Here is a 27,259-nt window from a genome sequence, read left to right on the forward strand (position 1 = left end):
TAATAAGTCGAGTGGCATAGTATTTGAGTAGTTCAAAGCAAATATGATGGGAGAGAAAAACGATACAAGCCACACAATTGATTATCTACCACCTAATGAACTAAACATTTAAAAATGACTAATAATGCAAATGTTTAGATTTATCTTAACATGCCATAAACAATGGATTGCGGATAGACAATAATTTTTTAGAGCCAAACACAAAATGCCAACCCTAGGAAAATTGTTTGCGAAAATCAGCATAAACATGCTTTATCTTCTTTTCATTCCTCTTTTTTCCGAAGATAGCATTATAGCAATGTTTTTTGTTAGATAGCAATGTAGGATATACAAATTCGTGATTAATTAAAATTTGTGTGAGTAATATTTAAGGTAAACATCATAATTCAGGCAAACCATCAGTTTTGGATTTAATAAGCTGTGAACATATATTGTCATCAGCATAATCCCAAACGTGCTGTGTTTTGAGAAATCGTACAAACAAAAAGTTTAAGAAAGGAAAATACAGTTTTAATGGTTGAATTTTCCGTGTTTCTTATGTTTTTGCTTAAGTTTGATTTATTTGACTTGGTGTGGTTTTTGGATTATTCAATTTGAAGATTTCGATTTAAATTGTTTAGGTTTGTGAAATACATGAAAAAACAATCAATAAATGTGTTTTGGGTTGATATTTTATTTATGGGTTATTGAGGGAACTGATAGTGGGAGACAAGAGTTGATATGTAGAGTTGAGTGATGTTTTTGCTTGTCCAAAACGATTTCAACTTTATGTTTTAGTCATCTTCAAATCATAACATCAAAAGCGAGGTCAAATTCACACTTCATATGTCCTAAAATGTTAGGATTCTTCGTTTAGAGTAGACCATCAACTTCTAGTGTTCTCATATTGTATTATTGGCCAATATATTGCAATCTTTTTGGACTTGGGCCCATTTCTTCCTCCTTTTTCCTTTTCGTTCATGATATATATGTAAATTTCTTATGTAAGAAATTAGAGTCTATTGTTTTATTTTATTTTAGAAAAGGTTATTGCTTAGAATAATGAACCAAAAACGATCCATAGCGTGTGTAATGAATGTATTACCGTTGGTTTGTTCTAAACATAGTAAAATATATTTTTGGTTTTAGTGGAAACAAACAAGAAAAAGTTGAATTCTAAATTTGTGAAATATGAAAAAATTGAACTAAACTCTTAATTTAATGGATACTAACCTCCCTTCAAAAACAAAGTCTAGTGTTGTGTAGGATGTTAAAAAAAAAAAAATAAGTATAAATGACCCGATAACGTCGTACATGACCCAAAAAGAAAGATGAAAATCTTACGTTATCAATCATTTGAAAAAAAAATATTTGTGATTCCAATAAGTGACCTAATATGTTTTCTTTTTTACGACCGTAAGTAATCGGATTTAAGAAGCAAAAAGGGCTTTTTTTTTCATACCCAACAAAAACGACACCTAACAATCCCAATTTAGATTTAAATTTTCTAAAGATTCCTTCCAAAGCAGTCAAAGTCGCAGAAGAATAATTAAATATTTGAACAGAGTAAGTTTCTTCGTTGGAATCTTGAATGTTAAGTTCTTGGGTTTACTCTGTGCATGTACTTAATAATCTCTACTAGTTAGGGAACCACAAAATGTTTAAAAACAAAAGTAAATTAAGAAAAAAATCCCCAGAATAAGTAGGTAATAACAAATTAAGTCACAAATAAAACTTAAAAATACATTGAACTAATAATAAACTGATCCTATAAAGACCCTAAACCGATTAGTCCGTTGCGGACAACGTAAATAAAAGCAGATGTTTTATTTTAAAAAAAACAATTAAGTGCTGAAAAATAAAACGGAAAAAAAAAAACCAAGTGCAGACAAAACGAAACCGGAACACAGTGGAGAAAAAAGAGGAGAGAGAGAGAGAGGGAGTAAGGAAGAAGAAGAAGAAGATGATGATTTCCCGGAGACCCGTTTCGAGTCCGGGTCGGGTCGAAAAATACCCACCGCCTTTGATGGGTTTCTTGAGGAGCAAAAGTAACGGCGGAAGCATAAGCAGAAGTAGAAGCCGAAGCAAAGGAAGGTCACGCGCGAGTCCTCTCTTCGTCCGCCGGAATAAATCTGCGGGGACGGTGACTCAAGAACCGTCGTCTCCGAAGGTTACTTGCATGGGTCAAGTCCGAGTCAAGCGATCGAAGCCGAAAATTAAACCAGAATCTCGCGAAAACCCGACCCGAAGACGATGTGAGTGGATCCGAAACGCGTCGTTTTTTAATGGATTCGCCGGGAAAATCAAATCGTCGTCGTTTTGGCCCAAATGGGGATTGTTTTCGTTTCCGTGTTCTCGGGGGAAATCGAAGAGCGAGGAAGATAAAAAATCTCCGGGAATCCAATTAGATCACCCGGCACCGGAATTAGCTGGAGAAATTGGAGAGGAATACGAAGAAGAAGTGGAAAATTTCGCAATTCCTAAATTATGTGTGTCTCCGAATTCTACGCCGCCGGTAAACGCCCTTTTGTTAACAAGAAGCAGATCTGCACCGTACGGATCCTCGTCGTTGGCTTATAGATTCTGGGAAGAAAATAACCAACGGGAAGAAGAATCACGAAACAGAAGAGAGGAAAACGGAGATCATAATGTTCAATCAGAAAAAACTGAACCGGAAGGCCCCGAGAAAATCAATGGGGTTTACGAGTCGGCGAGGTCTCTCGGAGCTAACAATGACAGAAAGGAAGTTGAATTAACAGAATTAGGGTTTGAACGGCGGCCGGAGTTGACAAGGAGCAAATCGGAGCCGGCGAGAATCGGCGATGAGCTGGGGTTGCTTCCCGATGAAGAAGCAGGTTAGGCAGGGTTTAGGTCTCTCACGTGATTAGTCAATTTGACTAATTATCTCTTTAAATTAATCGTAGTTTTTTATTGATTATTAGGATAAAAATTGATTTGACTGTGTCAGTGTAAGTTATTTAGTTTTCGATTTATGTATAGAGGAAACAAATTGTATAGTAGATTTGTGTCCACACATATAGCGTAAGTTGTAGGTATGTGTGGCGTAAAAATGTTTAACAATACATTTTACAAATCCTTTTCTAGATTTACGTTATCTGTTTTATATTCACTTGATTCATACTCTATTTAATTTCGGCAATCAAACAAAACATAACTTTTCCGAGTTAAATGAAACAAAAAAAAAACATTACAATTACAAACTCCTTTTCATTTATTTTATTTCATATTTACATAAAATTAAAAATATTTAGTAGCCAGAGCGTTTTTTTTTTCCCAAAACAAAAGATAGCATTTTCCGTTAATCTAAAAATTTGTTAAATAATTTAATCTCGACAAAAGAAAATCAAGCTACTTAATTCTGGCTGAACAATTTCTGGCCCAACTTATAGATGGGCTTACAAATTGTATTGCTTTACTTAAAATTCTGGGACCAATAAAAGACCCAATATGTAAACATAAATAATTCAAAGATTTTTAAAATTCATACTAGTACTAGGTGACAAAAAATAAACACTTCGAGGTATATAAACTTTATTAACAAATTATATATACACACGATATGTAATTGATTATCATATATACATGCAAATATGCAATGTAGAATTATGAAAGGGGAAAAAATGAATTAAAAAGCTGGGTGAGTGTGATAATGAAAGGAGACGCCTAAGAAAACACAGCCATGAAATAGCTGTAGAGATAGAAATATGGCCCATTACAATTTATGATTTTTGAAGAAGAATCACAGAAGATTTTAGACAAAATCATTTATGGAGTTCTCTCACACATACACATATATGTAATACAAAATATTTCAATTTACATCCCCAAGACTGAGACATCTCTCATTTATGGAGTTCTCATCTTCTTCTTTTTCGTTTCTCTTTTTGAAAAGTCTGACTTGTTATTTCTGTTTAGTATTTCATCTGATGAAACCAAACTGAACTGAAAACGGGTGTGATTTCCTTTTCCGATTTAACTGTTCAGATTTGGATAAGTTTTTTTTTTCCTTCTTTTAACTCTAATATATAGTATGAACTAAATCTAGCTAGTTCTTTTCGTATTTCAGAACGGTGAAAAGCAACACATTATGAACAACAAAAACAAAATTAAACTTTCGTTACGAAGTCAAAGGTTTTCTTTTTAAATTATGAAACTTTCCAAAGGTCAAGCAGCGTATACATTGGAATGTACGGATGTACTTGGGTTATATAACTTACAATATTTCAATATAGTATAAAATTTTCAAAAGCTGTATATGCATGTTTGATGGTTTTTGGAGTCAACTTTCTTAAGCATGAGTATAGTTATTGGTCCATTTTGTACGCATCCACATTCTACAGAATTGGATATATCTAACACAATTATTAGTTTGCATTTTTTTGCGTGAATATATGTTCTATATATATATATATATATATATGTGTGTGTGTTTAAAATACTCTAGCTAATTTAAGAAAATTATTTGAAATATGTATACACGAATATAGAAGAAAAAAAATCATTTCATTTGTGTCTACTACTAACAATATATACAGTAAAACAAAACTTATTATGTTTTTGTAAAATTTACATTAACTTGGTATGTAAACGTGAATCCGTGAAACATAGGGAAACAAATATCAGATGTATGATAAGTCTTCCTTTCTCAAATTCTAGATTATACTCACTCTTCTTGCATATTTTATAGATAATTTATTTTGCATGCCGTTGATATCTCATTATATGCACGTATATGTTTATATAAAATAGTGAACTGAATGAAATATATTTGGGGTGCACGATCCATCCGTCGACCGACTTGAAATAAATGGAAAGGTAGAGAGTACAGAGATGTACAGTTGTAAGAAATGAGTGGGGATATAGATGAAGCATATAACATTAACATCTTCTCATTCAATTTTTTCATTAAACTCGAATAATGTATACCAACTTCATACCAGCGATTTCTCCAATCAATAATGTTTGCGTACGTAGGCGATTTATAGTATATACATTTTTATATCACCGCCAAAATAATAATAAAAATATGTTTACTGTGCATGGCGTCAATATGTTTACCCATAAATGGACTGTGTATGAATGAACGCACCTGATTTTTATCAGAAATTTATAAAACGGAATCGAATCCATTCAAAATTTTATTCTCTACCGGATTTTAGTAAAATTATCAATGGACAAAACATAGTTCTAGCAACGATGCATGAAACAATTACCTGATGCAACTACCGTAAAAAAAAAAAAAAAATTAGAAAGAAATGGATGGTACTATTGTTCAATAAATACGTTTTGATGCAACCAAAAATGAATACATTGGAACACGAATTCAGCTTGGAAGCCATGAGATTTGAAAGCTAATGTTATCCCTCACACATGAACTTGTCTTTTCTTATTTTCATTTTCATATTCATTTTCTAAGTTCTTCTCCCTATTCAACTACATACATTCTTATAATATATGGTCGTGAAAAAATATTAACACCGTTCCGTTTTTTCTACCGTCCACAATCTCTTGGCATTTATACGGACACTATAGTCAGGACAGGAGCACCTACACTGTTTAAGCGTCTGACTAAGTTGAGAGTAATTTATTCACATAAATATACTGCTCCATTTTTTTTTTTTGCTGTAATTTGAGTAGCATAATTCGGTAACAAGAAAGAGATAAATTTAATCCAGATGAGTATATAGAATCTAATAGTTGGAGGAAAATCAGTTTACAATGTAGGTGACGTCTTCTTGCGTATAATTCTAATATATTGCATTTTGCTATATATGAGCACAAACTCAATATTATTGTCGAACAGATCTAACCATTTCACAATAGACAATATAACTACTTCAGTTCTTAATCAAAAAATCTAATTTAGTTTACGAAAAAACTTATTTTAAAGCAGAATATTTTGGGGTGGGGGTGGGGGGAATAATGAAACAATACAAATAAAGTTAGACATATTTACTTCTACTTTTTTTTATGTTGTTAAAAATTACATATTTTTTTCGAACTAAATATAAAATGAGAAACATTACACGTGTTTTTTTCAGTCCATGCTATTATAAATAAGGCCATCATGTATCATTCAAAACAAGAACATAGATTGGATTTTGTTTGAAAAGTGTGAAGATCTGAGAAAAAAAAACACGCAAAAGTTTATAACTGTTTATAAATAATAAAAATGAAGTCGACCGTCGTGATTCTCCTCACGTACCTTCTCCTTGCCGTGCCTTGCTTCGCTATAGGTATGTTTGTTCTTTGGTTTCTATACACAATCATTATCTGTTAGTATGATTACTAATTAACTCGTTTTACATTAATTAAAACATAATTAAGGATCAGAGAACACGGATTCAGAGGTGTACGAGATCGATTACAGAGGACCAGAGACTCATAACTCTAGACCTCCGCCGGAAACTTTACACGGCAAGCCACCGTACATCCACCATAAAACCTCCGCTGCTGGATCCGCCGGCGCTCATGTTGGAGGACAGAGTAAGATCGATGCTCTCCAATTAATTGAATATTACTCTTCTTTTTTTAGCTACTCAATATATAATATGGCATTTAGGTTAATAACATTCGTTAAATAATATGTATTTATATATATATATATATATATATATATATATTATAACATTTTTTCTTAAAAAAATGGTTAACTAAGTATCATCCAAATTAAAGGAAGTATTTTGTATTTGTTTTATTAATGCTGACTGAAGATATAAAAATTTCATGATACTGTATATTAATAACAAGGTTGAACGCAATCTGATATTTGATAAAATATGATGCATTTCAGTGTTTTAAATTAACTCCCTACATTTATCAGATTAGAGAGGGAATTTTTTTCCAAGGAGGGGATATATAGAAACTCAGAAGCTTCAAGTTGAAGAGGAAGCATATGAGAATGTTATATGATTAATGATGTGGGCACAGAATTATTTATACACTAATACATATATATATATATATATGTCGATGTGAGATTGGTACAGTTTGTCACTACTCTTCTCATGTCATGTCCGGTGGTATTTCTTTTCCTCTTTTTCTTCATGCACCGTTCAATATTCTTATTTTTTTCGGTCTGAATCTCTTGGAAGAATTTTTCAAATTAATTCCTTGTAATGTGTCATCAAATGAATATCAGTGTCATTTTCAGATATTTGAACCCTTGTCTATTCGATCGGGGCTGATCATGGGCAGAAAATACGAATAAATATGAGAAAACGATGTAATGTATATATATTAGTTTTCTTATATGTTACAAATAAAGATAGTCATAATCAATGATGACATTTTACAGTACTAGCTTATTGGACTTAGTTGTTTGTAGAAAAAGGAAGAAGAAAAAAAATGGATCCTCCAACTCCAAGCATTCATTCATTAGTGACGAGTGACTACTGTTTTTGTTGTCTTCTATTGTTATGGTTGAAAAATAGATGAAAGTTAAATTTCACAAGATTGTTAGTATATGATATTAAAATTAAAATTTAAAACATGACATCATATCGAGTAATCTAAGACACTGGATCCGTGGGTCCACTTTATCAGAAGTGGACCATTCAATCACGACCTCCATCATTTCTTCTCGAATTGGTCCATATGTATTACTTTATCACAAGATTCATAGCTAAAACCGTGTCTCTCATATTAAAGAAAACTTTAGGAGTTGTAATGTATATTATGTCTATTGATTGGAATTATTTAGATCTATCAATGTTGAAATATTTTGCTGTAAACACGGCTTTTTAATGTTCAAGAAGACACACTAGGATCGACGCGAGAAAAAAAAAAAGAGAGAGAGGAAGATGTTGATCTAGCGATTGACCTCTACGTACACTGATTAGTTGATATTTATTTTTCTCTTTATATTTGGAGAAAATTTCAAACAAAAAATTGGTGAATTTTTCTTTTCTTTTTTAGAAAGAAATTGGTGTATTTTGCTACTGGCAAATATCTGAACAATCCATGTTTAGAATATAGTCCGTGGCTTTCAGCTTTCTTGAAAACAAGCAGGAAAACAACTATCTCCGACTTTCCATTCACGATTTTTGGTTGTTTTTATAAAGTTGAGCCAACTTCTTTCCAAATTGTAGCAACTTGTTTAGCTTTTTATTATATACTTTGGTATTCCCTTCAAACTTTAAAGCTTACATGCAAGTTCCAATGATTGAGGAAACCTCTGTTTTTTTCCTTAAATTAGGTTTGCCATAGGCCTTCAAATATTCGGCCCAATTATCTGACTTTAATCACTTCAGACTTGGGTCGAGTCTTAAAATCCAAATAGCGTCCAAGTTCTGAACGTTCTGATAGTTTTCAATTGTAACAAACGTTATAGAACTCCAGACTTAAACTCTTCTTACTATGTGACACAAGAAAGAAAAATATCGTTATTATTAAATTTTTAATGCCTTCAAAAACTGTTTCTAACCATAATTTTGGCTTCTCTAAATTCTAATAGGACAATTTTAATATTATCCAAGAAGTAGTTACATGAATTAGTTGACTTAGATCCCCCCGACTATTCAACTTTCAACGCACTTACGCACATATAAAATAGTCACGCGGCTGCTTAACTCGTGTAAGGACCAATGCTTTACCACTAACAAAAAAGTATTAATTAACTTTATCATTATATATGTCTTGTGTACATTGATTGATAAGAAATTAGTAAGATTCCCATTTATTTAGTAGTGTATGCCATTTTTTATGATTACGACCAACCACCATTTTACGAACATATTTTATTTACTTATGTATTTGTTTAAGACCTTGCCATGCTTCTACTCAATCTCTTATTCCTTTTTGCATTATAATTTTTTTTTTCTATATCGTGAGCACTATTGCAAACAAACATTCAGAGCCGATCCTAATATAAATGAGGCTGCCAGCTTATAATAAACTTACAAATAAAATAAAAAAAAGTTGTAGTAACCAAGTGTTAAACCCTGAATCTATAACAATGCTGATGGAAGACTAATACCACTTGACTATTTGATTTTTTTTTATAATATACATATATATATACCGCTAAAACAAATAAAAAAAATTCAGGGCTGGAAGCACATATTTTTCCAGCTTTTATCCAAAATTCGCCACTAACAACATTTTGAGCTAATTTGTAAGATTTTGTTTAATCTAGCCGTTAACTTGGATTTGAACTACAAGTAATTCATTTTCAATTATGAATCCCAGTGTTTTATATTATGCAAAGCCTTTTATGAATAACGCAAGGATTTGCAAGGTAAGTATATTATAATGCAAGAACAACAATTTTTTTGTCGACGCATAGAAGTCTATATGTAATATGATGATATCTTGATCTGATAACCGAAGAACTACATGTTATACAATTGTTATACAATTTTTTCTATTCCCACTTCTAGCTATAGACCAAACTCCAAATCTTTTCTTGGACAGTAGAAACTCTCATCAAATATAAGTAAAGACAGCGACACTCACCAAACTTAACCATTCAAGTTGAACTAGCTAGAGATCACTAAGTAACTAACATTTCTCTTATGATTTGAAATATAATAAATTTATATACATTGTTACAAATTACAGGCTTGAGGTACCAAAACTAAGAATTATAAAATCAAATTAGTACAAATCTAACATTGTAAAAATTAGCATTTCACAGGTGGAAGTTTAGATTTTTCTTTATTTCAATTTTACGTACAAAATTGTGCTATTTATAATTATGCGTAACTATAATTTGAATAAATATCAAACCGATCGATCCTTGCCTACAATGAAGATGTCATGTTCCGACGAGGAACAAGAAGTCGTCGAGATCGGAGCCAAAGCTTCATTACAGTCTGATACACTATCTTGCAACGTCAGCAATAACTCCGACGTGCTAAAGCTCATCGACGATGATGGCTTCGCCGTCGGAACCTCCGGCACATCAGCTTCACCAACCAGGATCTGGACCACAGTTCTCATACTGGGCCGGGAAACAGGGTCAGGTTGCGAACAAGCAAGGCCCACCATCAAAACCCGGTTAATCTCCTCCGGGTTAAGCTCTCCATCGCTTAACCGCTCGTCTACCGCCGTCAAAAGCTTCCCTTCCCTATACAAACCCCAAACCCAATCAACCAAACTCGACCCGGTTTTGAAACTGGGTCTCAAACCGGGTTTGGACTCGGGCCGATTTATGGGTCTTCTACCAGTGGATACTTCTAGAACAACGGCACCGTAGCTGAAAACGTCGGTTTTCTCCGTCGCTCGACCGGTAAGCAAATACTCCGGCGCTAAATACCCCATAGTTCCGGCGGCGGCGGTTGCGTCCGGCGATTTATCGTGCTCCGTTTGCCTAGCGAGCCCGAAATCCCCTAATTTGGGATTGAAACTCGCGTCGAGCATAATGTTGCTTGTTTTGACATCACGGTGAATGATCTGATTCTCGCACTCTTGATGTAGATAAGCTAAGGCGGAGGCGACTCCGAGGAGGATTTTTCTCCGGTGAGGCCACGGTAAAGTCGTCGGAGATTCGTATAATGCTTTGTCGAGAGATCCATTAGGCATTAGATCGTAGATTAATAGAATTTCGCCTTTTTCTCTGCAGTAGCCTTGAAGACGGAGAAGGTTTCTATGACGGAGAGTTCCGATTAAGGATAATTCGGATAAGAATTCGGTGTTTCCTTGAGAGACGTGGCTGCATCTTTTGATTGCGATGATTTCGCCTGAATCTGGTAAGACTCCTTTGTAGACGGTGCCGAATGCGCCGTTTCCGATGACTCTCGATGTGCTGAAACAGTCGGTGGCTAATTTCAGCTCCTTGTAAGTGAATTCTCTCGGCGATTTCATGATTTCCGATGCGAAAGATTCAGACTTTCGAGTGTATTTGATCTTTTTGGAGTAGACCCAGATTATTGCTCCGGCGAATAGTGCTAAGAAAAATGCGCCGGCGGTTACTACTCCGGCGACGGCGGCAGGGGATTTTTTACAGAGTTTGTTACGGCAAGAAGAAGATGGATCGGCGGGTTTTCTCCGGACGGTGGATACGGAGGGTGCGAGTGAAGACGGCGACGACGACGGTGGAGGTGAATCAGACATCGGCGGGGGAGATTCCGATGATTCGAAAGAGGAAGCGAAACTCCACCAATCGATGCTGTGAATCTCTGTGCTTCCTTGAGTTGATCCTGAGAATCCGACGAACATCGAATCGCTGACGTAGCGATCGAGATCGAGAGGGACCGACAAAATCGGCGATTTGGGTTTCACGTTGGAGTATGAGACGTAAACCGTTAAAACCCGACCCGACCCGTCATAAGTGATCCACGAGTTCACGGCGTTTCCGCTCTTGAGATCGATGTGGACGTTTCCCAGATCGGAGACTGCGGCTGAAACGACGGCGTTTAGATCCAATCCCACGTGGTTCCCGTTTACATCTTTGAATTGCACATCCATAAGCGTGTCGAATTCAATCGCTACAAAATCCGACCCGGATCCGGATTCGCCGGTGAGGCCGAGAAATCCGCCGGCGGATCCGATGTATTCGCCATTAGGGGAGATTACGAAAGCTAATCCACCACCGATTGAGGAAGGGTTAAGGTTCGTCACTGAGAACGAGAAATAGGTGGAGAAACTCGCCGGCGATTGTGTTTCCGGGTGCCGGAATTTAACCGGTTTTCCGTAGAGAGCTTTACCGGCGGTGGAAGTGGGAACGGAGAGTTCGCGAGTGAGCTTTATGGTTCCGTTGTTGAGGTGAGCGTCGCCGAGAAGCTTGAGGCTTGAGAGAGTTAACGTTCCGAAATCGAATCTTGTCGCCGGAAAATCGCCTCTGACGTCGGAGGAGCAGAGGAAAGAAGCAATAATGTGGATGAGAGTTGAGTAGACAGAGAGGAATCTCGGCGGGATTATCAACATTTGTGGATATTTTACATCGGATTCCTTCCTAATCTGAGGAAGTGAAGATTTTGTGGTTGTTGGATTCACTGATACAAGCATACAGAGAAGACGAAGACAATTTTACTGAATCAGACAGAAGAAGACGGAAGACGACAGAAGAGAGTGGGAAATAAAAGACACAAGTGAAGAAGACAGGTGGTTCTGGCTGAGTGACACGTGGCACTTCCAAACTGTTAATTAAAAATTAAAAAATATATATATACTCGTAAAATTCCAGCGACGGAGAAGCTCCTCACGTGCAGGCGCGTGCCTGCTTTTGTTTGAATGCTCGTCGAAAAGTCTGTTTTAGAAATGTAATGATCGAAGTATTTATTTTCATAATTTGATTTGATGTAGCACTTATTTTATCTTTGTGTTAATTGCCACAATAAATTATGTTGAATTCGATTGATTACAATTATGTATTACCAAATTTGCTGAAAGGTTCTATTGTTTCTAGTTGTTGACAGAAAGCTTGTTACCACACTATATAGTAGAATCTTGCAGGGAGTCTTATTTCCCAAAGCTAAATCATGTAAACGACACTGAAATAGTGAGTGGTTTTGATTCGAGTTATAGTGTGAGCCTAGCTACTGAATAAAATACACTTCAGCAACAAACAAAAAGTTAAATAAACTTAAAAATAAAGCCATCATAATAAGTGGGAACAGTGTGATATGAGTTATAGTATGGAACAAAACTTTTACTTTTTTTAATTATTTGTAGCCAGGACAAAACAAAAAATACAACGTTATGAAAGTATTCATAGCACATAATTTTTTTTGACAATTTGTTGCATGTTCTACCCGTTTTCTTCAAATTTACTTTCTCTTATATAATCTTATCAGTGGAAAGTTCGTATAGATATAGAAGTCAAGTGGATATTAATCAACAGACGAAAGAATATTTCAATATCTTAATCATAATCTCTAACTAATCCAGAATTCCACAACGCAGCCACTCGTTTTCATACCACCTCGTGTTGATGTGTGTCTAATCAACACGCTCTTTTTTGTCGCGATGTTGTATATCTTTCTCTATCTCCAAATATATAAGCGTTTATTAATTACTTGGTGAGTCATTGCATTACAATATGAAGTATTTATGCCTCTCTGACGTATATTTATTGCGGTCAATAGGAGTTTAGAGACCATCTCCTTTTCATTGCTAATTCTTTTGAGCTTGTGATCGAAGTCTAACTTTTGGTTGGTGTTGGTGATAGGATTTTCTCGAATTGGCATATGCTACTACAAAAACATTAGAGCTATCCATGTTTTTTAACAAATAAAAGGAATTATTAGAGCTATTTTTTTAAAGAGATTTTCAGTCAAATACTTGAATGTAAAAAAAACCTCTGATATATGTTATGGACATGGGATGTAACTCACTTTGGCCCAGAAGCTGCAAAATTATATCTCGCTCGTAGATTTGGAAGTACATGAGTATGAATTGTGTTCAGATAAAGATGTCTTAAATTAGAGAGATTTGGAAGTACATGAGTATGAATTGTGTTCAGATAAAGATGACTTAAACTAAATCTAGACGAAATTAACATTGCTAGTTTAAAACTTGATCCTTTAGCAGCGGAGATCAAGCCGGGATTTCTGTGTTGATTTTGTTTTGTTGTGTATGCTTACTTGTACAAGTAAGTCTCTTCTATCTTTTGTTATCTATTCACTTTGAAATGCTTCCTAAAAACAAGCCTTCCCTCTCTGTGTGTGCCGTACGTGTTCTGAAGTGAAAGTCCCCATTCAGAATATATACTGTTTTTAATGTTTTGAAGCTATTTTTTTTTTAATCATTGATACATATCCTTGTTGTTACTTTACATGTGCATATAAGTGTTTGCCTTCCATCATGCCCACCTAGGTTATGGTAACAAATTCATATACAGTTGTAATTTACATATATGTTTAATGAATTCGAATTGAAGGCCCTATAAATAGGTTCGTAAAGGCTGAGAGTCCAATCCACTAATAATCGGCTCAAATATTCCTTTTTGAACCAAGAGAGTGTTGAGTATGTGGGCTTTAATTGGAAACAAACAATGCAGACTAAACAGATTGCCCGTATTTCAGAAAGTAATTAATCTATTTGGAATGGAAAAAAAAAAAATATCTAACTGAAGAAAAACTTAATTAAAAGAATGGTGACGACGCAGATGTTTTCAGACTGCGAAAATCTCCTCGTCTTCAGACAGTTCCAAGCCAACAAAGAGATGAGAAGAAAAGTAAAATTTCGAGTAATAACTTCAGAGTTATTTTTTATCAATCTTACTAAACCGAAAAAGTAACGAATGTAGATCACGATTACGCAAAATGATTATTAGTAGAATTTAATAATAATTATGTTACTCGGCCACTCAAAATTGTGATTAATTAAAAAAAAAAACAATGGAGTCGTAGAACCATTCTGGCATTCAACGAGTGTAAAAATATCTCCCATACAAAGTTACAAACCAGTAATATTCACTTTGATTTGTAACTTTTTTATTAAAGCAAATATTAATAAAGTTATTCAAAATCATGTCGATCCCTTGTGTTCTAGTTGAAACACTGAACCAAGTTTCATGATGCACATACACATAACAAAAAAATTCTTAAAAATAAAAAGGTAAATTTTCAACTAGAATCGAAACCAAGTTCGAACGCATCGTCACGATGTATAGTCATATTTTCATGACGTTTTTGTTCATTATCCAAAAAAAAAAACATATCAATTTATCAGATATTAATGAACTATGAATTTATGTTTTTGGCCCTCAAAATCAGTATAATTATTCTCTTCTGAGTTTGAATCCTATTAACGGAATTGGAAAAATGAGTTAGCAAAAAAAAAAATATTGTAACGACCACTATTTAGATCTCTTGCATGCTAAGCATTTGATTGACTGGTTAAGATTTGTACGAGTGATCTTCATAACTTTTGTTCCGAGTTTTTAACGAGAAACCACATACATATGCAGCTATGCTATAAGTCCATCATATGGTTTGAAACGTTTATTCCTAATTCTCTTCTTTATAATGACGTGACGTCGAACTCATTTGAATGTTGACCGGATGAGTTTAATAATACCGACGTCCATATTTAAAAAGGATTGTTACAATAAGTACTAATAATCAACGAGACACAAGTGGCGTTTATAACCATATTAATGCTCATTTTTTAATGTTTTTCATATACATATATAAATCTAGCCTCTCTTTTTGACAACCATAAACCATATTTATACAGTCTAACTAAATTTATAGAGATACGTAATACTATTTTTTCTTGGATTTTTTATTTATTTATTTTAGCTCTTCGATAAATGTTTAGATAGACAAGTTTTCTAACGATAATTTTGTTCAAGTTTTCCATCTCAGAAAAATCAGTTCAAGAATCGGATCATACAAAATGAGATATTTGCACACATTTGAGTTGAAACCCAGGCATAAGTAACTTCGTAAAGGCAATTAGGCATGTATGTATTAACTATGATAGATTGTTAATCGCAGACACAAACTTTGGATACCAAGAGGGGAATATGTAAAAGCATCCAATGGTCCAAAAGAAGGCAAACACAAAAAGCCAAAAGAGAGGTTGAGTTGCATTATTTATGGAATTTTTAATGTAATCTAATCAATAATATAATACTTATTGTACTACTTGTTCATTTATGTAATATTTAGAGAATAGTTATTCAGAAAAAAAAAAGTATGCCGTTGATCTTCATATATCGGCATGTCTGCGTTAACTTATTTTTGTCAAATATTCATTTCTCGCTAAAACCCAGACCTATTAGATCTTGATTTATTCCTAATTATTAATGCTTGCAAATGCATCATGGTAATTGTAGTAGTTAGTGGAACTGGAACTCCGATATATTTTTTTGTGTGACATTAATAGCAATTGTATGTCAATCTGATTATGTGTTGATGCCCAACAATTTGAAAACTTAATTACACACCTTTCGAAACTACTTATACAAAAATAAACATAACTTACAAACCTGTGATTTAAATCCACTTAATCAGAAACAAACTGATATGATAAATTTAAGTTCAATATCGCACTATCAGTTGAAAAACAAAATATTGAACCATCACATTCATATAAATACCTTCTACATCTATTCAGCTTTTAGTTCGTATAAGTCAAACAATTTTCAGAATATGTAATACAAACAAAAATATCAAATGTTCAAACCCAATCTAAGCAAGTCCTAGAAAGACATCGCTAATTTAGTATCGGATCCAAATCTAAAGACTGTAAGTTAAAGTCATCATTGTCAAAATCTAAAGACTGTAAGTTAAAGTCATCATTGTCATGATGCTGATGAGCTTCTACATGACTGAAGATTGATGATGAGAACAAAAAAAAAAACTATAATCGAATAGACGATGATAATAGGAGAGCAATGTGCATGAGAATCATAGCTTCAAAAAGAGGGTCCCACAGACAGAGAAACAGGCGTCACGGACTGTCCTATCGTCTTCATCGGGAAATGCCAAAGATCCTCTCTCTCTCACCCACAACATGCAACATGCTATGTTTGGTCCAACTCTGTAATTATGTCTTAATCATTTCTTTCGATCTATTTCCTTAAAGGCACTTCCCTTTTCTTCTCACTTACCTCGATACCACAAACCAAACGAGAAAATAAAAAAAGAAGAAGAGTAAACTTGTATATAAGTTTCTTAACGTTAAACAAAACAAAAAAACTTGTATACGTAAGAAAATAAAATTTGTAGTCCACTCCACTCAAGAATTCCTAGAAATTTATTTTTTGCATTACATAATTTTGATTTAAAATCTAAATTCATATATTTTAGATCTTTATACACTTTTTAATGCTCAAATTAATAGCAAAAAAACACTCGTGAAGGAACCGTATTATCCTTCTACAAGACTTTAAATTATAGTTTCGGCTAACACTACATGTTTTACTATCATTTGATCGCTTCTGGATTTATAAAAGTGAGAAAAACACACGTTAGATTTAGTGTCAATATATTGATCCATACCACACTTTGACTTCTCTTAGTGTACACTTAATAACATTTAAACCTAAAATCACTTTATGAATGCATTGTACTTCCAATTAAAAAATATATATATATTTGAAAAGAAATGCAAATTCAAAAAGGCCTTTTTTGAGTTCCTAAATCTTTTTGGGAGTCAAAGATAGTGCTCTCTTAAAAAAACGGGAACTTTTTGCATCTACCTATATGCTTTGTTCTTGGGACACAGAACATTTTCCTTTGCCATATACAATTTATTGGGTGCATAAAACTTCCATTTTATAATAAAGTAGGAGTTGAACTTGAAACTCTTCTGTTAAACTTATATAGATCCAAAACATAGCAATTACATAGTATTAATGAATCTAGATTTTTCACAAAGTAGCTAATAAAGACTGTTAATTATATGGCATCGGCAACTAACTCTATCAAAATACCAAAATTAGAAAGAAAAAAAATCCTCTTAGTTAATGACGATAGTACTACTATCTTAGTAGACATATTTGTCTATACAATCGGTTTAACTATATATATGAACAATTTAAATTAAAGGACTAAATCCAAAAATATCCATCAAATATGTAAGTATAAAACACGTAATTGATTAATAATTTTTCAAAATACTATCTCATAAAAATATCATTATAGGATAGTTCCCTTAAATATGTATATCTTCACTTTTAAACACACCATAGATGTACACATGCACGTGTGTCTAGGTAACTGCGAGAAAGGAAGAGACTGGCCTTTTCGAATAAGTTATTATTTTATTAAAGAAGGGAAACTTACTTTCCCTTTTGAAAAAAATCACAGAACGACTAAAAGAAAAAAAGGTCGATATCTGTAAAAACATCTCCCAGATCTCTCAACATTATTTAGACAAAAAAATAAAACCTTTTTCCTGTATTAGTTTTTTCTTAAAATAATAACAATTCCTCTTTCATTATAATCTTTATATATACATATACTTTCGTGCCATGAAAATTTCTTCCTCATCTTCTTTGGTCTTTTCTTGTCATTTGGCATAACCAAAGAGTCAAGCACATTCAAACATTCTCAAGCCCTAAAACCCAAAAGAAACTTATATGCTCTTGTTCTTGTTCTTCTTCTCCCTCTACAAATTAAACCCCAATTAACTATCTCTTTTGTTTGTATACTGTTTCTAAGTCTCCTGATCGTCTTCTTGTTTTCTTGCAAGGTTTTATAAAAACCAGAAAAGAACAAAACCCAGCTCTTGTTCTTTAGCTCTGATATAAATCAAAACAAAAATATGCAGATGATTCCAGGAGATCCATTTTCTATATCATCTTCCATGGGAGGGTTTGTCCATCAAGAACAACACCTTCACCATCTTCAGCAGCAGATCCCTGACCTTAACCCTAATTCTAACCCTAACCCTAATGCTAAACCAAACTCTTCATCAGCCAAGAAGAAGAGAAATCAACCTGGCACCCCAGGTACCCACCTTCATCACCACAATACTCTACATGTATGCGTGTGAATATCATATATTGTATATGTATAATTCATATATATAAACACAGAAGCACGTCGATGGCCGAACATAATATGCATATATATATATATCATGCTGTAAAATTAAAGCTCTATATTTTTGTAAATCTGCTTTCCAATGAAATATACATACAACATGTTCGCCGAAATCATGTCAAAGTCAATATTCACATACGCATATACTGATGTAGATCTCTATATATCTGGCTTCTATATGTATATTTCATCCTTTGATTAATCTCTAAGTTATCATTGAAGTCTTTAGAGCAAAATATTCGATTTCAACAAAATGATGATATAATTCGTATATTTATACACAGATCCAGATGCTGATGTCATTGCTCTATCGCCAACGACCCTCATGGCCACAAACAGATTTGTGTGCGAGATCTGTAACAAAGGGTTTCAAAGGGATCAGAACTTACAACTCCATCGCCGTGGCCACAACCTTCCATGGAAGCTGAAACAACGGTCCAACAAAGAGGTGATAAAGAAGAAAGTATACATATGTCCTATCAAGACTTGTGTCCACCATGATGCCTCTAGGGCCCTTGGAGATCTCACCGGGATCAAGAAACATTATAGCCGCAAGCACGGCGAAAAGAAATGGAAATGCGAAAAATGTTCCAAGAAATATGCTGTTCAGTCTGATTGGAAGGCCCACGCCAAAACTTGTGGCACTCGTGAGTATAAGTGCGACTGCGGCACGTTGTTCTCCAGGTACTAACATTTGATTGTATAATTTAAGTTTGTTGGTTGATTGTATAATTTAAGTTTGTTGGTTGATTGTATAATTTAAGTTTGTTCTACATGAAGTATTAGAAATCGCTAATACCGGGTGAAAACAAGGCATAGAGTTCATGTGAAAGTGCTAGAAACTGAGAAAGTTGTGTGACAAACTCTTATTGAGATCGGTATATAGTGTCGGTATGAATGTGTGTGTAATGTCTTGTGATTATATACTGTTGATAAGTTGGATAAGAGCGCAGAGCATTAATTGAAGACGATCTGACGACTTTTGGAGGCACTTTTTATTTTTTTAGTTTAAGATTTTGAAATAAAAGCTGCATACTTTATATACGGGTATGATATTCGATGAGATTTGTGATGGTAGGAGCATCTATTTATTTGTGTGTTTGTATGTGTACATGTCTATTTGGCTTCACTCTTTTCTTCTATTCACACGATATGGCAAGGATGCTATATATATATATATATATATATATATATACACATATATAGAAGTATACATAGCCACATAGGTTTTATGTTTTTGTATATAATAATTAAGTATTGTGATTGTTTCTGTCTTCATGTCGTGAGTTTGCATAGGAGAAATAAATGCTTACTCCGGCCAAGAATGTCTTGTTTTGCTAATGATTTCAAATTCAATGCTATGTTTAAAAATCAATGCCCTTGTCTCACTTTGTAAATTAATTATGTATATTTTTTTATGGTCACATGATCTCGTTATTTTCAATTTATGTGCAAACTTAAAACGCAATGTCTAATAAATAATCGATATATTATAGGAAAGATAGCTTCATCACACATAGAGCGTTCTGCGACGCATTGACAGAAGAAGGTGCGAGGATGAGTTCACTTAGTAATAACAATCCAGCGATTTCTACAACGACGATGACGACGAATCTTAATTTTGGAAACGATTCACATGTTATGAATAATCCAAATCTTCCTCATGGATTTGTGCACCGAGGAGTTCATCATCCCGACATTAATGCTGCTATCTCTCAATTCGGTTTAGGATTCGGACATGACCTAAGTGCAATGCATGCGCAAGGTAAACCTATCTCATTATGTTTCAAACCATCCATATACATATATAATATAAAAACTAGTGTGTATATTCGAGCGGGCTATTTTTTGTTTTGAAATCTTTTCCTAAACTGATTTAGTTATGTTGGTTTGGCATGATTTTTTTTTTTCATGTATTAAAAATGTTATTCAATTGCTCACCTTTTGCTATATTTTTAATTAGTTGTTTCTATAGTTTATAGTGATTCTAAAATGAAATTGAAGAATTTTTCATCTATCTTACCCAATGCCGTGCCTAGGATTTTAGAGTCCTTAGGCTAAAATTAAAATATGGTCTTTTTAATGAAATTATATAAAAAATCAGTAATTAAATGTACAGTAATATTTTTTAAAAATTTGGTGAAAAAATAGTTATACTTTTATGCGGCTGAGGATCGAATTTGAACAAAATAAAAATAAGCACAAGACAAATTAGCCAACTAAAGAAACTATAATTCACTTGTTAAATGTGGCCTCTAAACTTAATAAATAAAATGTGATCTTAGGCGATTGCTTTTTACATTTCACTGTAGGCAGTTTTGATCTTACCAATTGTCACTTTTTCACTATTAATTTTGGTTTCTCGTTATTCTTAAAATAATGAAACTATCATCAGCATTACGATTGAGGATTTCTTGTTTTCTTAATTTTGATATAAAATTTAGACCATTTTCATAATATATACTTCCTTTTAATTATCACGTGTAGGTTTATCAGAGATGGTTCAAATGGCCTCCGCCGGCAACCACCACCTCTTCCCGTTGTCTTCATCATCAACCCTCCCCGATTTCTCCGGTCACCACCACAACCAACAATTCCAAATCCCCACGAATTCCACAAACCCTAATCTCACCTTGTCATCATCCTCAACATCACAACAAACCTCAGCTTCACTACAACAACACCAAGCCATGAAAGACTCATCTTTCTCCCCACTCTTCTCCTCATCCTCCGACAACAAAGTAAACAAGCCTCTCTCTCCAATGTCTGCCACTGCACTCTTACAAAAAGCTGCACAAATGGGATCCACTAGAAGCAACTCCACCACCGCTCCGTCCTTCTTCGCCGGCCCAACAATGACTTCATCTTCATCGGCCGCTTCTACTCCTCCTGCTCCTCCTAGATCGTCTTCTCCAATGATGATCCAACAAAAACAACAACTCAACAACAACTTCAACACCAATGTCTCAAGAGAGAACCACAATCTTGCTCCTCCTCTCATTGGTGTAACCACTAGTATTGTGGATAATAATAATCCGTTTCAATCGAACCGGTCGGGTCTAAACCAGGTTCAACAGATGGGTCTAACCCGGGATTTTCTTGGAGTGAGCAACGAGCATCACCCTCACCAAACTGGTCGTCGACCGTTTTTGCCTCAAGAACTCGCAAGGTTTGCTCCATTGGGTTGATTTTCTGTTTTAACTATATCTGGTTCACAGCATATTTAAACCGGATCAAGAGAAAGATGTGGGGAGGACAACTTTTTGGGTTTAGGATTGGAAGTTTCTTTGAGGAGACAAGTCTAAGAATCTTACCACCTTGTGAAGCGGTCGGAATGTGGGGACAAAGGTTGACAAGACATCATCATATCAATTTACATTAAATAATATGTACTTTTACTATGTTTATGATGATGATCATCATCATATATATATATATCTGCACCATGGCATGCATGAATTTGTATTTTGCGACATTGTCGTTTTGTAAATTTTATTTCTTTTCGTTATTATAATTTGACATTCAGAAATTTCGCCCTTGTAATCTTCAGGCTTTTTGAACTTGGTTTTCTAGAAGATATTGCTTTTCATTTTCATCGAACGAAATTAGAATGTAGTGAATACGAAAAAAAATTGCGTACCTCGTCAATATGATAAATATCCCAAAGAATTGTACGTCGTCCGGGACATCAGTTCTACAAACAAAATTCATAAATCTATAGATATAATACTCTTAATTTAGATATATCAGCATTTTCCAACAAAACGTTCTCCAAGACACCACAAAGTCGCTTCATAAAATTTCGACAAATTAAAGTAAACTCAAATTTGAAGAATAATTTATGTTTTTTTTTTTTTTTGACATCTAAAGAACATCTTTATGTTTACATAACTCTCTTAAATGCTTATATAAAAAGGGACGCTACTGTTGAAATTACCTTTCAATAGGTACTTGATCCAAACTCAAGTTATCGAGATGTGAGTCAATGTTTCTTTGGATTCTGCATAAACTAAAATATCTTAACTGATATCAGCTAGAATTTTCAGTAGACCAATAGGCCATGTCTTTATTTTGACTTATCTCTAACTCCACACGAGATAGAAAAATACGAAGTATGTCGTTTTGTGGTTCCATGCATTATTCCTTTTCATTGTCAAAGACTAAAAATATAGAACTAATGTTTTTTTCCCCTACCTACCAATTACTAATTATACTTAGTGCCACTAAGGCACTAACTATAAGCTAGTAATGTAGGATTCATGAAGCACCATATTTTTATATTGGACACTGTATACGTTATTTGAACTATTAAAATAGCTAGTTTTAAATTTTAAAACTTTACTTCTGAGTAAAATTTTAAAACTTCTTTTCTTCTATAATGACGTTTTGAAAAAACGATAGAGATAATAATCTAATTATTATTTAGAATTTTAGATTGTATGCTTTACCGGTACATCAAAAAGTCAAAGTAAATGTTGATTTTCATCTAAGAAACGTATTTTCCTCCAAATCATGATAATTAAAAGAAACTCGATTTAATTCGTTCATGGATTTCATACGTTTTTGTTAGCCAGCAGAATATCCCTATACCGGTTAAAGTTTGCTTCTGATCCGGTTATTTACACTGACATTTGAGACCCATCAAATATGATCTTAGCCCCATATTAATCACTTCAGGTTTACATGGTTGGCCCTTTTAGGCCCAAGCACAAACTCCTATCTATCTTGCATTATCTCAATAGGGCCTAAGAATCCAGTATCTTACGTGGCAAAGCTAGGCCAGCGTGTAAATACTTAGTCATACGTGTTAGGTTTTTATTGGTAACGATATGGGAAAGTGGGACCCATATAAAACAGATTACACGTGGAGAATATTGATTGGATGGAACAACGTGTTGTTACTAGTTACACTTAAAAAACATGCAAATCAAAATCAAAAGCTTCAAATTCGATCGAGGACGATAATAATCCGAAAACACGAATTCGTGTGAGCTTGAATCAAAAGATTCGTCTTCTTCTCTCGTCTCTCTGATTCTGAATATTCCATATATGTGGACGTAACTTAGCATATACACACAAGTGTAAAGTATATGTGTTGAAATCGAGGATGGATCTGTTCCGAGTCTGGTCAGGTATGGATTTCTTAGCTTGGAGAGGAATGGCGTACACACTTCTTCTGCTCAACTTTGTCTTCGCTTGCCAACTTCTTCTTCTTCAACCTCTCGTATCCGCTTTAGGTAAATTTTCTGGATTCTCCCATTTTCGTTTCGTTTTCCTTTGGTAAAATTGATTTTAGTTGTTTAGTTGATTTGGGAATCTTAGGGATTGGTAAGTAATGGTAGACCACCGGCGAATTGCTTCTACATTTTTCTGGATTTTTTATTTCTCTTGTGCTGGGTCTTGTCGCAATCTCCGGCGCTATGTGGATATTGAGGTTCCCTGTGATGGTATCGGATTCGAGATTAGGACTCTGTTTCTTAGGGTATTGAAACATAGTTAATTCCTTCGGAGTGAAAATCGACAGACTTTCTTGCTCCACATTACGAATTGATCAAATTTGGAAACTATGTTATGAGAGTGAATGCGTTTTTGTACAGTCGTTGTTTTTTTCTTTTTCTTTCTAATGTTTACATATGTTATCATTGCTGGTTATTTTGTACAGATGGCCAATCTGTAGATGCTGCTGAGTTATTTGAGAGAGCTTCACAGAGTATCAAGGTCAAGCGTTTCAGCGATGCCCTCGATGATCTAAATGCAGCCATAGAAGTAGACCCTGCACTTTCAGAAGCTTATTTTAGGCGTGCATCTGTGCTTCGTCATTTTTGCAGGTACAGAAATGGCAAAAGGTTTCATCTTGGTTTGGATTCGTTTTTTATTGAAATACTTGGGTGGAAGTTGAATTCTCTTGTCTTTTACTGTGTTTAGATACGAAGACTCTGAAAATAGCTACCAGAAATATTTAGAACTGAATCCAGGAGATCCAAATGCGGAGAAAGAGCTATCTCAGCTTCATCAAGCTAAGAGTGCATTGGAGACCGCGTCGACTCTCTACGAATCAAAGGACATTGGGAAGGCTCTGGAATTTGTTGACAAAGTTGTTCTTGTCTTCTCCCCAGCTTGCTCTAAGGTTTTCTTCTTTCTTTATTTTCTTTATGGTTATTTGCAATAAATTTTAGTACTCTCTGGTCATACAGTTCTTATCGTTTACATATCTACATTTTTTTTTCACTTCAGGCAAAGCTTCTTAAAGTCAAGCTCCTTATGGTGTCTAAAGACTACTCAGCTGCAATTTCCGAGACTGGTTATATTCTCAAGGAAGATGAAAATAACCTTGAGGCTCTGCTCCTTCGTGGCCGTGCCTACTACTATTTAGCAGATCATGATGTCGCCCAAAGGTTTGGCCTAACTTCAACCCAATTTCCAATCATAGATTTGGATCTAAAACTGATATACCTGAGTAAACTCTCTGTTTCAGACATTACCAAAAAGGGCTTCGTCTTGATCCAGAACACAGTGAACTGAAGAAAGCATATTTCGGATTGAAAAAACTGCTCAAGAAGACAAAAAGCGTGAGTCCTGAAAACCTCTTTGTCTTCCTATGACACTGAGTTTTACCAGACAATCATTGTGGTGAAAACCTGTGCTCTATTGCAGGCAGAAGATAATGCAAACAAAGGAAAATTGAGAGTTTCAACAGAGGACTATAAAGCAGCTATAGCTCTAGACCCTGAACACACTGCACATAACGTTCATCTCTATCTTGGACTATGCAAGGTCTCAGTTAGGCTCGGCCGCGGAAAAGACGGCTTAAATAGCTGTAATGAAGCGCTTAACATTGATCCAGAACTGATTGAAGCTATACATCAGGTTCTTATCTAAAGTACTGAGTCGAAAAATTCATTATTTTTATAAGAGCAAACAGGTTTCTGATTACTACTTTCTCAGAGGGGAGAGGCTAAACTGTTGCTAGAAGATTGGGAAGGCGCTGTGGAGGATTTGAAACAAGCCGCTCAAAACTCTCAGGTTTGTTAAAGATTAGTTTGTATAATCTTCAGTGTGTATGATACTCTTTTTCGTAACTTGTATCTTTTGGACTTAGCACATATCTAATTGTATCAGGACATGGAAATTCACGAGGCACTTGGTAGAGCAGAGAAAGCACTGAAGATGAGCAAACGAAAAGACTGGTATAAAATTCTTGGAGTTTCCAAAACCGCCTCAATCTCTGAAATTAAACGAGCCTACAAAAAGCTCGCTTTGCAATGGCATCCTGATAAAAACGTCGACAATAGAGAAGAAGCTGAGAACAAATTCCGAGAAATCGCTGCAGCTTATGAGGTTCTAAACAAAAGTCTACAAATCTCTTCATATTATTTAACACACACACACACAAACACACAGTATATCTAAACCGTAAATTGATCAGGTTCTTGGAGACGACGATAAGCGGGCGAGATTTGACAGAGGAGAGGATCTTGAAGATATGGGTCGAGGTGGCGGCCATGGAGGATTTGATCCATTCGGTGGTGGCGGTGGTGGTGGGTACACTTTCCATTTTGAGGGCGGTTTCCCCGGTGGTGGTGGTGGTTTTGGCGGTTTCGGTTTCTAACTTGGACATGAAGTAATCATGTAACTTAAGACTAAACTTTCTTTCAGATTATACTCAAAACACATTTTGCTTTCTTTCATCAAGAAAAATTTTGTGCAATCGCAATCGTAATGTTGTCTCATTTTGAATCAAAACAATAACATGATAACACAATTCTATAACACAATCTCAAATTACAACAAAATTTAAAGCTCTCATCGTTATTCTTATAATCCAATGTGGAGACCCGAGAAAAGCTCTCTCTCTCTCTCGGGTCATATCCACAGAGAAGAAGAAGCAGCAATGGCAGCCACTGTGGCGATTAACCCGAATCCAAATCTCTCTGCATCAGATGAATCAGTAGAATCTCCTCCACCGTCGCTGCCAGAAGCTGAACCAGTCGTAACCGAGCCACCTTTCTCAGGCGCCGGAGCAGGAGCTGAGCTTGACCCAAACATCGCTAAGGGCAGCAAAACTTGATCGACCTGATAAACGGCGAGCTGCTTATCGCTGTAGACAGAGTTAGCCACGGTGGCGCTAACAACACCGGTGGTGATGTTGACTTGATTACCGGAGCTAGTGATGTTAAGAGGGAATTTACCGTTTTGCCCATCACCAGCTTGCGTGCGCAAGGGATTACTAACGGTTTGAAATTGAGGCATGGTAAGGAGTGTAGGAAGGACATGGAACTGAACAAGCTGAACCTTTTGCTGGTCAGATAATGAGTTTAAGGTTCCGGATTTGAGGCTGCTAAAGGCGTTATCGGTCGGGGCAAACACGGTTAGGCCTTGGCTCGAAGAAGAATTGATCTGAGTGTTGATTTGGTCTGCGGCTTGGGTGCTCTTGAGGAGTCTTATGAACATTGTGAATTGACCGGCTTTTTCTAGGACTGCGGTTATGTTGGTTGGACCTGAAGGGGCTGGAGCTGGAGCCTGACCATTGGTTGTAGCCATCACAAGGAAGAAGATAAAGAGATTAGAGGAAATGAATGTTCTTGAAGCAGCCATTGTTCTTTTTTGTGTGTGTGTGTGTGTGTGTGTGTGTGTGTGTGTTGAGAGGTTTTGGGCTTTGTTATATAGAGATATGTAGTTTGGTGAAGAGTATGACTCTCTTGCTAGTCTGAAGATTATTACTTAGTAACTAAAACAAATTCTTTCAATCAATCCAACAGTGATTAGAAATGTTTTTAGGTTAAACTTACAAAAGTTTGTTTAAAATGAGAGTGAGA

General features: G+C 34.9%; 6 protein-coding genes across 6 annotated transcripts; 4 read left to right on the forward strand and 2 right to left on the reverse strand.

Annotated features, from left to right (window-relative positions):
• Window positions 1-1,896: 1,896 nt before the first annotated feature.
• Window positions 1,897-3,026, forward strand: LOC18018032. The gene has a single exon (XM_006398696.2). The coding sequence runs from the start codon at window positions 1,943-1,945 to the stop codon at window positions 2,837-2,839; it is 897 nt and encodes a 298-aa protein (XP_006398759.1). The 5' UTR covers window positions 1,897-1,942; the 3' UTR covers window positions 2,840-3,026.
• Window positions 3,027-6,083: 3,057 nt separating this feature from the next.
• On the forward strand, window positions 6,084-7,156 carry LOC18018033. Its single transcript, XM_006398697.2, has 3 exons — window positions 6,084-6,236; window positions 6,328-6,486; window positions 6,824-7,156. The coding sequence occupies exons 1-3, from the start codon at window positions 6,173-6,175 to the stop codon at window positions 6,826-6,828; spliced, it is 228 nt and encodes a 75-aa protein (XP_006398760.2). The 5' UTR covers window positions 6,084-6,172; the 3' UTR covers window positions 6,829-7,156.
• Window positions 7,157-9,553: 2,397 nt separating this feature from the next.
• Window positions 9,554-12,146, reverse strand: LOC18018034 (L-type lectin-domain containing receptor kinase VIII.2). Its single transcript, XM_006398698.2, has one exon. It carries the CDS (start codon window positions 11,947-11,949, stop codon window positions 9,724-9,726), a length of 2,226 nt encoding a protein of 741 aa, XP_006398761.2. The 5' UTR covers window positions 11,950-12,146; the 3' UTR covers window positions 9,554-9,723.
• A 6,016-nt stretch (window positions 12,147-18,162) lies between these two features.
• LOC18018035 (zinc finger protein JACKDAW) lies at window positions 18,163-21,957 on the forward strand. Its single transcript, XM_006398699.2, has 4 exons — window positions 18,163-18,349; window positions 18,728-19,127; window positions 19,940-20,208; window positions 20,931-21,957. The coding sequence occupies exons 1-4, from the start codon at window positions 18,163-18,165 to the stop codon at window positions 21,629-21,631; spliced, it is 1,557 nt and encodes a 518-aa protein (XP_006398762.1). The 3' UTR covers window positions 21,632-21,957.
• Window positions 21,958-23,400: 1,443 nt separating this feature from the next.
• Window positions 23,401-26,157, forward strand: LOC18018036 (dnaJ protein P58IPK homolog). The gene is made up of 9 exons (XM_006398700.2): window positions 23,401-23,680; window positions 24,106-24,271; window positions 24,369-24,570; window positions 24,678-24,838; window positions 24,919-25,012; window positions 25,098-25,310; window positions 25,389-25,466; window positions 25,563-25,781; window positions 25,870-26,157. Exons 1-9 carry the CDS (start codon window positions 23,551-23,553, stop codon window positions 26,050-26,052), a joined length of 1,446 nt encoding a protein of 481 aa, XP_006398763.1. The 5' UTR covers window positions 23,401-23,550; the 3' UTR covers window positions 26,053-26,157.
• Window positions 26,142-27,060, reverse strand: LOC18018037 (fasciclin-like arabinogalactan protein 11). The gene has a single exon (XM_006398701.2). The coding sequence runs from the start codon at window positions 27,036-27,038 to the stop codon at window positions 26,307-26,309; it is 732 nt and encodes a 243-aa protein (XP_006398764.1). The 5' UTR covers window positions 27,039-27,060; the 3' UTR covers window positions 26,142-26,306.
• Window positions 27,061-27,259: the final 199 nt, after the last annotated feature.

Source organism: Eutrema salsugineum, unplaced genomic scaffold (genome assembly GCF_000478725.1).
Source record: "Eutrema salsugineum unplaced genomic scaffold, Eutsalg1_0 scaffold_2, whole genome shotgun sequence".
Classification (NCBI taxonomy): Eukaryota; Viridiplantae; Streptophyta; class Magnoliopsida; order Brassicales; family Brassicaceae; genus Eutrema; species Eutrema salsugineum.